This window comes from Bos grunniens, chromosome 4 (assembly GCF_055505025.1).
Source record: "Bos grunniens cultivar Pamir isolate PY7600 chromosome 4, Bosgru_T2T1.0, whole genome shotgun sequence".
Lineage (NCBI taxonomy): Eukaryota > Metazoa > Chordata > Mammalia > Artiodactyla > Bovidae > Bos > Bos grunniens.
This window is the reverse complement of record NC_141168.1, coordinates 53172064-53189859: the sequence shown is the minus strand read 5'-3', so window position 1 is coordinate 53189859 and position 17796 is coordinate 53172064. Positions and strand designations below refer to the sequence as shown.

The following is a 17796-nucleotide window of genomic DNA, read 5'->3' as shown; positions in this document are numbered from 1 at the left end:
TCAGTTTTTTTCATTTTTGCTGACAGATCTCTCTGTGGGTGGAGGATGACCAGTTAAGCTCAGGCAGTTTACATCACACGGATGATCACTGTGCCATCCGTGACATGCACTGCACAGTTAATTAGCCCAGTGCATTCTTACTCCTTAGTTCACCCAGTCATCCATTACCCCCCTCTGGGGTAAGCACAGTAGTGAGGGCAGAAGGTGTCCATGAGCTGTTACAACAGCCGCTTTCAGACGAGGAAACCAGGGTTGAGAGAAAGGCTATAATATCACTTAATTCCTGAAATTCCTGGAAGTCTTCAAGAGGTTATAGAACCAGAAAGGTAGAGAGTCACTTTCCTAGGTCATCTCTGCATTGAATCATGCAATTAATCATAGGCACAATCTTTTGTTAGTAAGGAGAGGCTGAACAAATCACTATTGATAATAAAGGAAAATAAAAGAAAACCTGAATAAAAGAAAAAGAGGCGACACCACATGCCATTTCACTGACTTGACTTCTTTGATCTCTGATTATCATTTGTAAAATTTGCCTTCAGCAATGAATGACTTGCTTGCTATGGGTCAGGCATTGCACATACTAGCTCTATGTGCAAGTTAGTAAATCCTCAAATCAGCCCTGTAGGGCTCTCCTCTTTCCATATATGAGAAAGTGAGGGCTTAGGGAGGTTAATTAACACAGCAAAGGTCACACTGCTAATAAGCAGCTGAGCTGGGATTCAAATCCCCATCCATCTTCTCTATAAGCCAGGCTGTGCCCTTAATCAGATATTTTAGTGATCATACTGGCAGGTTCATCATAATATCAATATATACCTTGCAGGGCTGGCGTGCAAATTAAAGAGATGATATATATGAAAAGTGTTCAGCAAACCATGAGTCCTTGCAAAGCTTCGCTGTGATTATTTCTCAAGTTTTACACAGAGCCAGCTCTGCTGTCCTTAGTGGCCAAATCTATATTAATCCCATAATTCATCCTTAATCCACCAAAGTCTTGTTTGGCTGGCTTTCTCTATAACCGAAGGGATGTTGAAAATATGCCTTTTGTAAGGAAGATTTAACACCTGCTGCCAAAAGGAGCTGGATCATCAGAGGAGAATAGGTTCACTTACAAAAGATATAGATTAATTTGGATATTATTTCCCCACATAACCCAGGCACAAGGAGGCAGGCAATCCAGGGAGGGATAATTGTGCTGAGAGTGGAAGTGCTTATTATAAATAATTACCATGTAATTATCCTCAGGTTCCCTGAGTCTGTAGTATGTTGCTGTTTTTAGGAGGTGGCCCTTCCTTACTAACTGTAAGGAGACTGTTTCCATCAATTTATCAGGGCATGCATTTGTGCCTTACAGCTGGGTCATCACCACTTGGGCCTACTTCTCAAAGCTGATGGCAGAACAGGTACTGGATCCATTCTGCTCTCCTCTCCTCATAGCACAATGACTTTTTTTTTTTTGCAAGTGTGTGAATGTGACACATCTGACTTCTTTTCTGAAGCAACATGTTTATAGAGCAAGTTAATATCAAACCAGTCAATCCTAAAGGAAATCAACCCTGAATATTCATTGGAAGGGCGGATGTTGAAGCTGAAGCTCCAATACTTTGGCCACCTGATGCAAAGAGCCAACTCACTGACGTTGGGAAAGATTCAGGGCAAGAGGACAAGAGGGCAACAGAGGATGAAATGGTTGGATGGCATCATCGACTCAAAGCACATGAGTTTGAGCAAACTCTGGGAGATAGTGAAGGACAGGGAAGCCTGATGTGCTGCAGTTCATGGGGTCGCAAAGAGTTGGACACAACTGAGCAACTGAACAACAACAGCAATACAATGGGTAGACTGTGACGTTCCTGTTTCTGATGCTGCCTCTGAGCTGTGTTCTCAAGCCATGAGGCTCCATAGAAGATACATAACAATACTTAAAAGGAGCAATGGCAGAAGTCATGACAAGTGAAGGGAAAGACACAGCCACTTCCAACAGGGACATGGCTCTGTACAAGGCTAATTCCTCTGATTTTCCTTCTAGGTCTGCATTATCTTGGTAGCAGCAGCTACAAATGTGAAAGCCAAGATGACTGGAATTGTATTTATCTGCTTCAGTTGAGGAAATGAACTATTCTGTGTCTTCTTAGTTGGAAAGTAAGACTGCAAAGCTCTGGTCACAGATCAGTGAGGGACATGCTTTTCTATGTGTCCAGATACAGTGGGAGACACTGGGCGAGAAGACACAACTCAGTGTCTAGGGTGAGTCAAAGCATGACAGTCACAGGCCTGGAATCTCACAGACTGAATCTCACAGAGTGTCATCATCACTACTGCTATAGCTACGGTTTCTTGGGCCCATTCTATATGACAAGTACCTTATGGACACTCTCTCATTTCACCCTCTTAACAACACTGTGAGATAGCTAATATTATTTACCATGAAGGAAAGAAAAAGCTGAGATTAAATAACTTGGTTGAGGTCACCAGATGGCAGGTTCTAGATTTGAACCAGGGTCCAACTCATGCTCTCAACCACCAGGGTTAACAAACCAGAACCTCCCCTAGGATGTGCAGGTACAGAGAACACAGGGCTCAGGGGAACCCTGAAGTCATCTGGACCGATCAACTGGCCAATTTAAAGCTGCTCTCAGAAAAGCCAATCAGAGAGACTTCCCTCTGGATTGTGCTAAAAGGTACTGAATTGTGTCTTCTCCCCCAGTGTCTTCCACTGAATCTGGATGCATAGAAAAGCATTTCCCTCATGGTGGTACAGTAGCTAAAACTCCATGCTCCCAATGCACGGGGTCCAGGTTCAATCCCTGATCAGGGAACTATATCTCACATGCTGAAACTAAGAGTTTGCATGCTGCAGCTAAGACTAAACATCCCAAGTGCTGCAACCAAGACCTGGCAGAGCCAAATAAATATATATTACAAAAAAAAAGAAAAGAAAAGTAAATCAGAGAAGAAGCCTTAACCAATCTTTCTACAAAGCCACTCTTTTGCCCATCTTTGAGAACTCTTGATACAAGGAATGGGTTAAAAATATTATTTCTAGCAGTTTGATCCTCCTCTGCATGTCATATATTTTGATTTTTTCAGCTGTTAAGTTGATTACATGAATGGTCATTTGGAAAGAAATGTAAAGAAATACTTTTTAAAATACTAGAAATATTTAACCAGCTATGCCAAAATAAGCCAGTCAGTGAATAGTATAGAAAAGGAATACATTTGTCCTTAAAGAAAGAAATGCACCAATTCTCTCCCATTTAATTGCTGATTTTGCCCGTGCAGTATGGATGCAAGCACAGCCTAAAGACGATCTTCTCCATTGAAATGTGGTTTCCAAACAGAATTTGCTCATGGGTTCACTAAATGGGTCATTTCAGAAGCCACAGATCACTGGAGAATTATTATTTCATGAAAATGTATAGATTCATCCTTTTTGCCCATCCCATGGTGAGCCATCCCCAAATCCTCTCAATGTACCCAAGTATCTTTCCAAGTTGTATCCTCCTTTCCACAGGGACTGTAGTGGGTTGACTAATGCCCCCCACCTTAAAATTCATATCCACCCAGAATCTCAGAATGTGACCTTATTTGGAAATAGGGTCTCTGTAGATGGAACGGGCTTCCCTCGTGGCTGAGTAAAGAATTCACCTGCCAATGCAGGAGACTCAGGTTCAATCCCTGGGCTGGGAAAATCCCCTGGAGGAGGAAATGGCAACCCACTGCAGTATTCTTGCCCGGAAAATCCCATGGGCAGAGGAGCCTGGTGGGCTACAGTCCATGGGGTCACAAAAGAGTTGGACACGCCTTAGCAATTAAGTAGACGGAACAAGTTAAGACGATGTCATATTGGATTACAATGGGTCCTAAATCCCATGACTTGTATCTGCATAGAAAGAAGAGAAGATATGAGACACACAGAGAAAAAACCACACAAACGTGGAACAGAGATTGGAGTGATGCAGTTACAGGGAAGAAATTCGAGGGACTTCTGGGAGCCGGAGAAGGAAAGGAAGGATCCTCCCCCAGAGTTTCAGGAGAAAGCTGACCTCCCAACATCTTGATTTTAGACCTCTCCAGAAATGTGAAAGAATAAATTTCTGTTGTTTTAAAGCACCCAGTTTGTGGTCATTTATTACAGAAGTTCCCCTCATCTTTTGCAGGGGATTATTTTTAGTGAATTAATAGCAAGGAAGAATTGGAAGCAACCCAAATGACCAAATGTTGGAAAATGGTTGATTAAATCATAGTATACTCATATAATTGAACATTATGTAGCCATTAATATATTTTTGAATTAATAGTGTGTGAAAATAATTGGGATATAATATGCTAACTGCTACAGAAGAACACGTATCTCCGTATGATTCCAATTTTGTTTTAAACATGTTTGTACAGATAAAAATTAGACAAAAATATATCATTTGGTTATCTCTAGGGAGTCACAATGGGATTTTTATCTGATCTTTTAATACAGCCTCATAGTTGTATAAGGATCATGTATTACACTTATGATAAAAAAAAATAAGCAATACAGCTTACTTGAAAAATTCAGAAGACTTCCAATTCAGTGGCTTTCAATCTATTTTGACCACATCTTCTAGTAAAAAATATAATTTGCATTATGACTACAATAGGCTGAATAATGCCACTCCTTCCAAAGACGTTTGAATCCTAACTTCCAGAACCTGTGAATGTCACTGTTGGAAAAAGAAAAAAAAAATATTCATTCTAGGTTCTTCTGATTGGTAAGAATTAACCTGACATAAGACAGATTAATAGGATAAAGTCAAATTTAATTATGTACAGACAGAGGTCCCATAAGAAAAATGAGGTGAACAGACGAGTTAGGTAATTTAAGAGTTACATGCCATCAGAGAGAAGGAGAAGGGAGTAGGAATTTGGGATCTCAAAACAAGGAAAGGAAATTCACAAGGAGATGAAAACAAATGTTTGGTAAACAAATGTTTGCTATGCAAATGTTTGGTCTTAAGGCCCTACTCAGTTTCCATACCACCCCTAACCTGTATTCTTTGTAGATATTTCTGGCGATGGTGCTCTTCCTGGATCAGGTCCCTGATCTAAATTCTTTTAAGCAGGTTAAGGAAGAGTTTTTTTTTTTTAAAAGACCTCCTGAGTCTTCTGCTTCTTAAAGACAATCAACCTAAAATAATCCTCATGCCAAAGAAACACAATTTAGGGTGGCAAATCTGGCTTCCTTACAGTTTTGCCTTTGAAACTTCCTCAAGAAGTTTCACAGTCCAAAAGTTCAGTTTGTAGACTGTTCTATCTCGCTGAACCAGTTTCTTAGTCCTGACAATAGGTCACTTCAGTTAAACCCACTTCAGGAGATGCTGATTTAGGTGGGCTCCCCAGACTTACAGTGCAAGCAATCAGGTATTTAAAAAGAGGCACCTCTATGTAAACAGCTCTCCCCGAGTCACCAGATGGAGGTGCAGATCATCAAGGAGTTTGAATCTGGTCTTTCAGGTCACGACAAAGTCATATTTGTCAAGGTAGGAAGGTTGAATCTATTTTATTTAATAGTTTGTTAAGGGTGGTCTGATCTTGGTCTTAAACAAAGAATTTTTTTCCCACCAATGAAATTTTTCTCCAGAAAAAGATAAGTGTGTAGAATTAGTTCCTTACATAGTGTCAGTTCAATTCAGTCATTCAGTTGTGTCTGACTCTTTGAGACCCAATGGACTGCAGCATGCCAGGCCTCCCTGTCCATCACCAACTCCCGGAATTTACATAAACTCATGTCCATTGAGTCAGTGATGCCATCCAACCATCTCATCCTCTGTAATCCCCTTCTCTTCCCACCCTCAATCTTTCCCAGCATCAGGGTCTTTTCCAATGAGTCAGCTGTTCGCATCAGGTGGCCAAAGTACTAGAGTTTCAGCTTCAACATCAGTCCTTTCAATGAACACCCAGGACTGATCTCCTTTAGGATGGACTGGTTGGATTTCCTTGCAGTCCAAGGGACTCTCAAGAGTCTTCTCCAACACCACAGTTCGAAAGCATAAGATGGCAGACAGTGATGGCCTCAGTACATACTCTGGTACATTACATTTAGTGCCCACCACAACCCAATAAAATAAGTACTTATGAGAAAACCGAGACTCAGTGACATTAAGAAATTTGTTCCAGATCTGAAAGTTAATGTTACAGTTACCCTTAGTTGCATAACAAACTCCCCCAAACTGAAGTGACTTAAAATAACAGTGAATTTTTTCCCGATTGGTGGGCTGGCTGGGCTGTTTCACTGCTGACGCATGCAGCTGCATTCTTGCTGAGGGTGGGCTGAGCTGGAAGGTCCCAGTGGCTTCTCTCACCAAGCTCCCAGTTGGTGCTTTTGTCCCTGAAATGGCTCGGTTCTCCTGCACCTGACCTCTCACTCTATAGGAGCCATACCAGCTTCTGGTCATGGTGGTCCCAAGGAGGCTGTCTAAGAGTAGAAACTGCAAGGCCTTTTGATCCGAGGAAGGAACCAGCACTTGCCCACATTCTAATGGTCAAAACAGGTGCCAAAGCCAGTTCTGATTCAAGGGGAGGGAAGAGATATTTCACCTCTTGATGGGAGGAATGGCTAATTCACCTTGCAAAGGAGCATGGTGACCTTGTTTTGGCCATCTTTAAAAACAATGGATCAGAGTTCGTAGCTCTAGAGCAGAGCGAGAATTCAAAGTCAGGTGGCTTGGCTAAGATGCTTTCATAATTGCCATTTCTGAACCATGGGACATGTGGGGGACATGGGAATGATGACACTCCTGTATTTTTTCTTATCTCTGTGCTTCTACAATCTCCTTATCTTTTTCAGATCTTTTTAGTCTTAAGAAAACAAAATTCAACTGAGTAGATTTAAAGATCTAATTGGCTTTATTAAAGGATTCATGAACTGGGCAGCATCCCATCTAACAAAAAGAAAGGAGTCTCAAAAAGCTGCAGAAAAGCAAAGGTTCTTAAAAGCACAGGAAGGGAGGAACAGGAAGTCATAAATGAAAAAAATGAATTATTTCAGGCAAGGTCACCTACTTTGGGGGGACAAAAGAGTCTACCAGGCCAATTATCTCACTGGCACTGACCAGGGAATTCCAGACTGATTGGTTGAGATTATGTTAAAAGGGAGGGAAGGTTGGACTTGCAACTAGGTTAGGTATTAAGTCTTGGTTTGGTGACATGAGCTTAGCACAAGTGACACCATGGTGGGTCTGTTGTTTCTTTTTCTTAAACAAGCCTCTGTCTTTCCCCCAGTGTCCGGCTCAGTGGCCTGAACCTAATGGTTGTTAAAACTACCTACTCAGTTAGGCCCCTTAAAAGAGATGGCCCTGAATGGGCTACTTAACCTCTCCAAGTCTGTTTCTTGAGTGCAAAGTGGGGACAGTTATAACACAGGGTACATCCAGTTGCTCTAATACTCCGATGCAGTATGCAGTACTGCAGAGAATGCACTTGACACAGTGCTGGTTCTCAGTGGGCCCCCAACATTAGTGCTACTACCATGTGGAATAACTATCTAGGAATGTATATTGGGCATTTAAACAGGGGGAGTAAAATACCACTCTGCTTCCAGATGCAAACAACAGATTTGCAAGCACCAGCTTGGGGAAATTTTTTCAAAATACTGTGGAAATTCTAAGATAGCAGCTTCAAAAAGGTGGGAGAGAAAATAAAAACCCACAAACAAAGGAACGAACAAATCAAATGGAGCTGCACAAGACGGTCAGTCTTCCTCGGTTCATTGTTAATATCTCAGGCTGAGATTGTTGGCTTCTTTCAGGATGGAAAAACTCTGATGGGGCGCGGGCAAGTCGTGGGCAGAAATGGGTGGGGACGTACCTCTGGCCACTTAGGTCTGGGTCACGTGGGTCTCCTCCTCCTGAGAGGGGTACTCAAAATCTCGCGGTCTGCAGGACACTCGGGACTGCGAGGGGCGAGGGAGAAGGCCGCCTTACTTCTTCCGGACTCGGGAACCCTGAGAGAGGGTTCTGCGTGCACTCCGAAGCCGGGAGGAGCGCGGTCTGCCCTGCGTAAGTGCGCGGCTCCGCGGGGATCGCTAGTCCCGGGACTCACAGGCTCCGGGAGGGCGGTCTCATCAGCCTTTGGCATCGAAAAGGAAGGAATCTCAATGTGGTAAGATGGGGTCGGGAGATCTTGGCTGGCTCGTAGTTTCCAAGTTGGATAATTCTGCTTTGAGTGCGCTCAGCGGGGAACACGCTCCCCGAAGGCTCCTGATATTAATGCAATTTGAAGACACCGCCCCTGGGCTTCTTCCAAGCCATGGGCGCTTCAGGGAAGCTCAAAGCTGTGGGGTCCTCAGTCATTCTCAGTAAGAGGGGTGGGAGGGACACCCTTCAACAAGTCTCTTTGGGATGTTTTGATTTCATGGATCTTATGGAAGAAAGTGGAAAATGCCTTAGATTAGTGCGGGTCCCACCTAAGGAGACTTGGCTTGAGCGAAGGAAGGAAGGCACACGAAAAGGCTATTTTTCCTGGAATATAGACCTAGGAGGAAACCAAGGACATGGGGCAGGTGGAAAGAGCTCCCTGCCAAGTGGATATGGTCCTTGCAGGGGAATTCATAGGAGCCAGGGGAACATGTAAGATGTGTGTGAAATGGAAGCATCCAGTGCCTTTTAGATCCCCTTGATGTCCTGGGAAAAAAAGTACTTTGGCACATGTATGGATTTGAATCCTAGCATTGCCTTGGGCTAAGTGGTGACCTTGAGCAAATTATTTACGCTTACTGAGCTTCTGTCTCTCCATTTGAAAGATACTTGTCCTTTCCACATCCCCTTAAATGTGCAATGAAAACTTTTTACTTTTTGTTGTTGTTGTTGTTGTTGTGGTGGGATGAGTAAGAACAGAGATTTAAGGAGAAAAAAAAATCCAGTGGGACTTTGATTAACTTGAAAAAATACTTTTAAGAAAGTTGTTCAAAATAGGGATTGGAACACTTTTGGGAAAGTAACTGCACTTGCTTTGTTAGCATATGAGTAAGTCTGAAAAGTTGCCAAAACCCTTTAGCTGATTAGGCTTTCTATATTTGTACTCCAGGCTAATCTAAGTCCAGTGGAAACCCTTTATACTGTAATGCAAGTGTTCTTAGTAAGAAGCAGTCTTGTTCTTCTTTTACAGGAGTTGGTTCTTTGGGATGGGCATAAGTGGCTCCACAATATATGTGAATCCCATTTATAAACTAATTTACAGTGGAGTTCTACTAGGCTTAATTTATAGCCTGAGAAATAAGTGAGCTTTGACTGACAGGCAGTTCAAATGACTTAGAAGAGTGTTAAGGGAAGTCCCCTGGATTTATCAGTTCACTCCCCTTGAGGGGGTTGGGGAACAAGATGCAAACACCATGACAGTATTTGGTTAATGACTTTTTGTTTTGGAAAATGTTTGATTTGTTGGAGGGGATAATTGTGTTGAATATTACCCTGTTGTGTGTGGAATTAAGACAGCAAGAGAGGAAGAACTTAGTTACTGCCCCAGATAACATCAGACACCCCTGTATCTTTCTCCTAATATCCAAGTTTAATAGGTACTGACCCATTCTTAATAGGAAGTATAGTTCATTTTAAAGAGCAAACATGTTTATTTAACATTCCCAGGGGTTTAATGATGTGGGATTTTCAGGGACTGAACTAAGAACATTTTAAAAGAACTGAAGTAGGGAAGTGTGTGAAAGTGTTGCGTCTGACTCTTTGCGACCCTATGGACTGTGGTCCCCCAGGCTCCTCTGTCCATAGAATTCTCCAAGCAAGAATACAGTTATGCATAATTAGAAAGATGCCTCTAGAAGAACACATCGTTAATATCTATATTGATTTGGGAGAGGGGTAAGCTGTAAGAGGGCTAAGAACTATACTTTATTGGTCAAAATCAGTAATAAGGTTTGAATTTTCATGCTATGCAGTTGCAAGTTCAAAGATATAAGCAATAGACTGAGTTCACAGGAGAGTGATCAGGTGCTTTCTTCATAAAACCTATGCTGCTGGGTATAACTGAACCAAAACCAGAGTATTGAGATTCCTCTCTCTTGGAAATATTGCAGGTACTGCCTTGAATGAAACCACATGCTCTACTTTTACTGCTTTAACCTAGAATCTGAGAGCAAGATGGGGGTGGGAGGAATAACTCACTATGTCCTTAGATGCATTAACCTGAAAAAGCAAATTCTTAGCATCACATCTTGCCGGTATCCTTAGGTCTTATCTTCTAACTTTTTCTCTGTGTTCTGATTCTAGTTAGTAGCAGTCTTTAAATTGCTAGTCTTGTTTACTGGCCAAAATAATTATTTAGGCATCCCAGGGCTAGCTTTTCCTCCTTTCCCTCTTGGAACTCCATATTTTGTTACTCATCTGTCAGAAAGACCCTTTGGCATATCTTCTTGTACCTGTATGGTTATCTGGAGAGGAGAACCCAGCTCCCAAGAGATTCATTCCTTCATCTTACATGGACTAGTATTTTTCCCAACATCTGATTATGAAAGTTTTCAAACATTCAGAAAGGTTGAGAGAATTTTACAGTGTATTGTATACTCCCACCTAGATTCTGTTGTCTTTCAACTGATATTGATTTAATGTCTCCTATTTGCCTAGAGCTATGCTTACCTGTAAAGACGTAGAAGGCAAAGTAAAGCTGGGAACAAAAAAGGGCTTGATTTGGCAGGAACATACAGTTTATGAAGGGGTCATATCACTTTGGCCTGCAAAGTTATGCCAGAATCACATTGTGGGAGACATTGAATTTCATGGCAGGAAGTTTATACTTTATTCTGGTTGCATTTAGGGACCAGTGAAGGCATTTGAAGAGAGAAATGTCTTGCACTTTAGAAAGCTCCCTTAAGCATCAATATTAGGCTGAATTGGTGTGGAGAGGACCTGAAGTCTTACAGACAAGTTAGGAGGCTTGACATAAGTCCTCAGGGCAAGTGAAAGTTGACTTGTACACCAAATGTGAAAAAGAGGAAGAAGGATGGGACTTTGCCTGTGACTTGACATTTGGACATGGTTTTAGAGCCTTGGATGTCATTGCTGCTGCTGCTAAGTCACTTCAGTCGTGTCCGACTCTGTACGACCCCATAGACGGCAGCCCACCAGGCTCCACAGTCCCTGGGATTCTCCAGGCAAGAACACTGGAGTGGGTTGCCATTTCCTTCTCCAATGCATAAAAGTAAAAAGTGAAAGTGAAGTCACTCAGTCGTGTCCGACCTTCAGCGACCCCACGGACTGCAGCCTTCCAGGCTCCTCCGTCCATGGGATTTTCTAGGCAAGAGTACTGGAGTGGGGGGTGTCATTAAGAATCGGGAAGTCAGAGGAGGGGGGAGTTCAAGAGCGATGTTAATGTTTTATCATAAGACTCCATGGGTTTGAGGGACCAATTGAGTACCCATGTGGAGGATCCCCTGCTGAGAGTGGGGAGCCCAGTAGCAAGGTTAGGACGAAACAAAATTCTGGACTAGCAGTTAGTGATCCAGGGGGTGATTGAATGAGAGTGTACAGATGGAGGAAAAAAGGACAAGACCTTGAAGAAAATCTGACTATATATGAATTCTTAGAACAGAAAAACATATAGATGTTCAATGATCAGTTTGTATTCAATATTTTAATGATGATTTTATCTACAGTGTTGTTGTAGCCGCTGTTCTTGACAGCTTACAACAGTCAATCTAAAGAACATACCTATATAAGTAGAGTGATGTCTTTCCTATTCCCATTGCAGGAGGCACGATGTGGAGAAAGGCTGTGAAAAGAGGGTGGAGGATGAAGTGACAGAAGATAGGGAAGAGAGAAAGTGAAATACTTTTTTATCTAAGACTTTTAGAGTATACAGTGCTTTATCCATGTAACCCATTTCTGAATACCAGGCATCTAGGTAACCTAATGAATTTGTCTATCTTTTCCCAAAGCAGCTCCTACTTAATCTGAGAACCATATCAGCCTGTCATGATGGTGGTCATACTTTCCAGATGAAACCTCAGGTGGGACACATATTCTGAATGCCTGGTCACCAAGCCTTTATCCAAATGTTTAGCAACCAAAACTTCCCTCTCCCTTTTTATATTAGTACTTTTGTATGTGCTCTATGTGATGAATAAATAAATGCTCAGCTCTGTAAATCCATCTTATTATGATTTACCACTGACTAAGCAAGGGAATGAGAAGGCAATGGCACCCCACTCCAGTACTCTTGCCTGGAAAATCCCATGGATGGAGGAGCCTGGTAGGCTGCAGTCCATGGGGTCGCTAAGAGTCGGATACGACTGAGCGACTTCACTTTCACTTTTCACTTTCATGCATTGGAGAAGGAAATGGCAACCTACTCCAGTGTTCTTGCCTGGAGAATCCCAGGGACGGCAGAGCCTGGTGGGTTGCTGTCTATGGGGTCGCACAGAATCGGACAGGACTGAAGCGACTTAGCAGCAGCAAGCAAGGGAAATTAGACTTAATTAGCATCTATTCCGTGGTTAGGGACTGTTTTTCAGTCTCAATTAGAAAGCCAGGGCAGGGACTGTCTTTTGTCTGTCTGCAGTATTGCGTATGAATTTATATATGTACATGTATCATTGTCATAACAATGAGTGGTAGGGCAGGTCCACTCAGTACGCCGGTATTTTGTCTAATGGTACAGAGTTTTGCAGAGCCACATTTGAAGTTGTGTCTAAATTCTTTGTGTTCCACCCATTGAACTGTATCACCTTCCCAAATGCTGACTGACTGTGTGCCAGGCATTGTATCACATGTTTGAACATGTGAGTTCCTTCCTATCACCCCTCTGGTTTAGTAGATAATTCAGAGGAAAGTTCAAATCAAAATTGGTTATTTTTAGTGGGGTATCTGCCCTCTGGCACTGTCTTATTTTCACTTCTTTTTTTTTAATGTATTTCATTGAAATATAGATGATTTACATTGTTGTGCAGATTTCTGCTGTACAGCAGAGTGATCCAGTTATATATATACACATGCATTTTTTCACACTTTCTTCCATTATGGTTTATCTTAGGATACTGAACATAGTTCCCTGTGCTATACAGTAGGACCTTGTTTATCCATCCTGTATGTAATAGTTTGCATCCCACGCTCTGGATCCATCCCAGCCCCACCCCACTTCTCTATTGGCGACTACCAGTCTGTTCTCGCTGTCTGCGTCACCCAACTTCTTTAACTCTGCAGGAAGAGTCAAACCTTCTCAGAAATCACACCTGCTAAGATTGAGTTTAACAACCACTTTACTAATTCTTCTGAAGATCACACCTTCAGTCCTTTATGCTATGCTAAGTTGCTTTGGTCCTGTCTGGCTTTTTGCAACCCTGTGGACTGTAGGCTCCCAGGCTCCTCTGCCCATGGGATTCTCCAGGCAAGAATACTGGAGTGGTTTGCCGTACCCTACTCCAGATTATCTTCCCAACCCCGGGCTCAAACCCATGTCTCGTATGTCTCCTGCAGTGGCAGGCAGGTTCTTTACTACTAGCACCACCTGGGAAGTGCTAAGAGAGAAAAACTCTTTTTTATTTGTTTACCTGCTTGTTTCACTCCATCAGTGTTCTGCTTTCCCCATTGTCCCACTTGCTTACATACCTAAAGTCATGTTCCCCTTTTTCCTTACTTTCCTTCCATCCCTAGGCTTTGGAGAGAGAGTGGGATAGGATACGGGGCTTACAGCAGAATTTATATTGACTCTGCAATTTATTGTAATTGACTCTGATGTGTCTATCTGTTTTCTTTATCCTTTGTTCTTGAAACTGGAAGTAGCCAGTGGCATGGTGAGCAATAGGATTGGCATTGGGAGTGAGGTAATCAGCCAGTGAGGACTTGAGTAAGCCTTATGTTTATTAGTAGTGGCATGCTGCTGCTGCTGCTAAGTCTCGTCAGTCGTGTCCGACTCTGTGCGACCCCATAGACGGCAGCCCACCAGGCTTCCCAATCCCTGGGATTCTCCAGGCAAGAACACTGGAGTGGGTTGCCATTTCCTTCTCCAGTGCATGAAAGTGAAAAGTGAAAGTGAAGTCGCTCAGTCATGTCCGACTCTAGCGACCCCATGGACTACAGCCCACCAGGCTCCTCAGTCCATGGGATTTTCCAGGCAAAAGTACTAGAATGGGGTGCCATTGCCTTCTCCGAGTAGTGGCGCAGAGGATGATGTTTCTTGGCCTTATTGCAGAACTCAACCAGTCTGCCTGCAGATACTGGGTTTTGTGCATGCCTGCCTTCGTTTGCTGAAGGTAAGTTCTATGCCTTTTTAATCTTTGACACCCCCACAAGTTTTAGCAAAGTATTTTGTGCTTTAGTTTATGCCCAGAAAAATCCCTAATGCATTGAGTTCTGTTAAAGAAGAGAAAACTGTATGGAGAAAGAATATGGAGAGGCCTCCCCGTTTGCAGGATCCAGGAATGTGATTGTTGCAGGGAAAGCCCTAACTGGGATAAAGTGGGTAAGCTCCCAAGGTGGGCCACAAAAAATGTAGAGTTAACCTTTGTATAATGAGATGTAAAATTAGAGATGAAGAGTCTGCGTAAATTGATTATTCGCCTTTACTGTTCTAATGATGGTCAACACTATATCTAAAGTGTCTGTGGTTTGTGTGTATGATGTTTAACTTTCACTTTAAACTACACAGAATAAATTAAAATGAAAGAAAAAAAAAGATGAACCCATCTGGAGCCTTGTAGAGTTTATATTTGACACATGGGGAAGGCAGTAATAGCTAGTTCAGAAAACGAAATATTTTCTGCCTAAGTTTCTTGATGAAGAATGTTATTGTTGTTTAGTCCCAAATCGTGTCCTATTCTTTTGCGACCCCGTGCGCTGTAGCCCTCCAGGCTCCTCTGTCCTTGGGATTTCCCAGGCAAGAATACTGGAGTAGGTTGCCATTTCCTTCAAAGAATGTTATTAGCAATCAAGAAATCAACTGGAAATTATTATTTTTTTCTCCTCCTCTGAGTACTGGAATGTTTGTAGAATTAACTTGGCTTGGAGGAGAGTGAACCCCTTGTACTATTGCACAGGCACTTTCAGAACTTCGAGACTATAGCACTTGCTATGAAACCAAGATTCTTTCTGCAGTTCACTGTAACCCAACACCTAAATGTTAGTATCTAGAAAGTCTGAGACTTCTGTTTCTAAATTTACTGGAAGCCACTGATTTGGAATTTGGTGATATGTTTTTTTAAAAAAATTCTATGCTCAGTAAACGTAAACATCTTGTAGCACAGACCAAAAAATAGCCTTTCACCGATTTCCAGCCTTGCAGACAGTCAAATGTTAAGTTCACCCAACACAGACATGAAAGTTCTTCCATTGAGGTAGCCTGCAGGAATCATCACTGTGACTCAGAACCTGCAGCAGTTTTATCCCTATCCTTGGCTACTTTTTAGAATCCTAGAAATTCCAAGACAGGAGGGCATGTTGGGAATTATATAGTACTAATTTAATATATATTTATTAATATTTATTAATATATTAATATATATTATTAATATATATATAGTACTAATTTATATAGTACTAATCTAATCCCCATAATTTGCAAATGAAGGAAGTGAAGTCTAGAGAGAGAAGTGAATTGATTTGCCCAAGGATGTACCTGTTGACAGAATGGTTTTGGTATCAGGTTAATGCTAGCCTCATAGAATGAGTTTGGAAATATTCTGTCCTCTTCACCTGATGCCAAGAGCTGACTCATTTGAAAAGACCCTGATGCTGGGAAAGAATGAGGGCAGGGGGAGAAGGGGACAAGAGAGGATGAGATGGTTGGATGGCATCACTGACTCAATGGACATGGGTTTGGGTGGACTCCGGGAATTGGTGATGGACAGGGAGGCCTGGCATGCTGTGGTTCATGGGGTCGCCAAGAGTCGGACACGACTAAGCGACTGAACTGAACTGAACTTCAACTTTTTGGAATAGTTTGAGAAGGATAGGTATAAAGTCTTCTATAAATGTTTGTTAGAATTCTCCTGTGAAGTCATCTGTCCTGGACCTTTGTTTATGGGGAGGCTTTTGATTACTGGTCAATGTCATCACTAGTAATTGATCTGTCCAGATTTTCTCTTTCTTCTTGACTCAGTCTTGGAAGATTGTATGTTTCTAGGGATCAATCCATTTCTTCTAGATTGACCAATATGTTGGTATAAAATTATCTAGAGTGTTCTCTTATGATTATTTGTATTTCTGTGATATTGACAGTAATGTCTTCCTCTCTCATTTTAAATGTTATTTATTTGGACACCCTCCCCCCACCACCTCTCTCCTTTTTTTTGATGAGTCAGGCTAAAAGTGTCAATTTTGTTTATCTTTTCAAAAATCCAGCTCCTAGTTTCACTGATCTTTTCTAAGTCTCTATTTCATTTATTTCTGTCCTAATATCCGTTCTTCCTTTTTCTGATTCTGATGTTTGTCAGCATAATTCCCCTACACAAGTTAAAAATCCAAGTCTTATTAAAATTTTCATAACAAAAAATTTTAGTCCTCTGTCTGACCACTCCCCACCCTTCCCTTATCTCTGAGGTCTCCTTCCATACTCTTTTACCTGTTTCCTCTAGTCTTTAACTTCACATTTCTAAGTAATGTGCTTAGTCTGTTTCTTCATGTATTGGTTTTAGAGTTACACTTTTATCAGCCTGAGGTATTTTCTATTAACTCCTACTAAGCAAAGTCAGAATTTAGCATTCTAACATACCTTATACCCCACCTTTCCTACCCTCTGCCCTGTTCAAAGCGTTACAGAATTTTTTGTTGTTGCTATAATCCATATCTTCTGTTTATTATACTGATTGTATAAGTATTGCTCACTACTGAGCTAAGTAGTGTACACTGGTTGCAATGGCTTTCTTGTATGATCTGATATTCTTCATTGAGTTAATAATTGCCTCTTTTCAGATTGTTTAGTTTTCTATGCCACTATCAGAACTTCTGTTCGCTGAGAGAACTCTAGTATCCTTAGATTTTTCACAAAACTCATGAAGTAATCAGTCATATATATGCATTTATATACGTGTGTGTGTGTGTGAGAAAGTGTTCGTCGTTCAGTCCTGTCCAACTCTTTGTGACTCCATGGTCTGGAGCCCACCAGCTTCTCTCTCCATGGGATTCTCCAGGCAAGAATACTAGAGTGGGTTGCCACTTCCTTCTCCAGGGGATCTTCCCGACCCAGGGATGGAACCATATCAATATCTATTGATTTTTATTTTTTTCTGAAGGATCTTCCCTGGATTCTTCTGTGTCACTGCTTCAGTGCATTGGTTTTCTTCAGGCATAGCTGTCTTCTTGGGACCTCTCCTTTGTTAGTTCCCCTGTTGGTGGGATCCCATGTTTTCCCTCTTTGGGTTTCACTTTCTTGTGTTGGTAGAACACATATGTTGGTAGCTTTCTGAGAAGTGATACATGAGTCAATTTTTTGAGGCTTTATGTGTACTTGAATATTTCTTTAATTTATAATCATTTTTGTTTGATAGCTTGGCTGAGTATACAATTCTAGTTTGAAAATAATTTTCCTCTAAGCATTTTAAAGACATTTTTCTGCAGTGTCTTTTAGCTGCCATTGCTGCCATTTAGTCCAGTGCCATTTTTGTTCTTGATTCTTTTTATACACTATCTCTGTTTTTTCCTCTGTCTCTCTTTTTTCTCTCAAGTTTTCTGTAGTCTCTTTATTTTTGGAATTTGTTCTATGTCTTTTTGTTCCTTGATCCAAGAACCTGATGATTCCTTTAAATCTGGAAATCATGTCTGTACCTCTGCTAAATGTTTTTGTATTATTTCTTTAGTAATTTCATACCCTGAATTTTATCTG

The 17796-nt window shown here is 41.6% G+C and overlaps 1 protein-coding gene across 7 annotated transcripts in view; it reads left to right on the top strand.

Annotated features, from left to right (window-relative positions):
• Positions 1-7923: 7923 nt before the first annotated feature.
• CPVL (carboxypeptidase vitellogenic like) overlaps positions 7924-17796 on the top strand; it is a 126779-nt gene continuing 116906 nt past the window's right edge. For 4 of the 7 annotated variants that reach the window (XM_086398434.1, XM_086398432.1, XM_086398436.1 and 1 more), the window contains exons 1-3: positions 7924-8136; positions 11921-11989; positions 14170-14230. In XM_086398434.1, coding sequence (XP_086254560.1) covers positions 11978-11989; positions 14170-14230 — 73 coding nt within the window. In that variant the 5' untranslated portion in view covers positions 7924-8136; positions 11921-11977. The remainder of the gene's footprint in view (positions 8137-11920; positions 11990-14169; positions 14231-17796) is intronic. The other 3 variants (XM_086398435.1, XM_086398433.1, XM_086398437.1) reach the window with 1 other exon arrangement.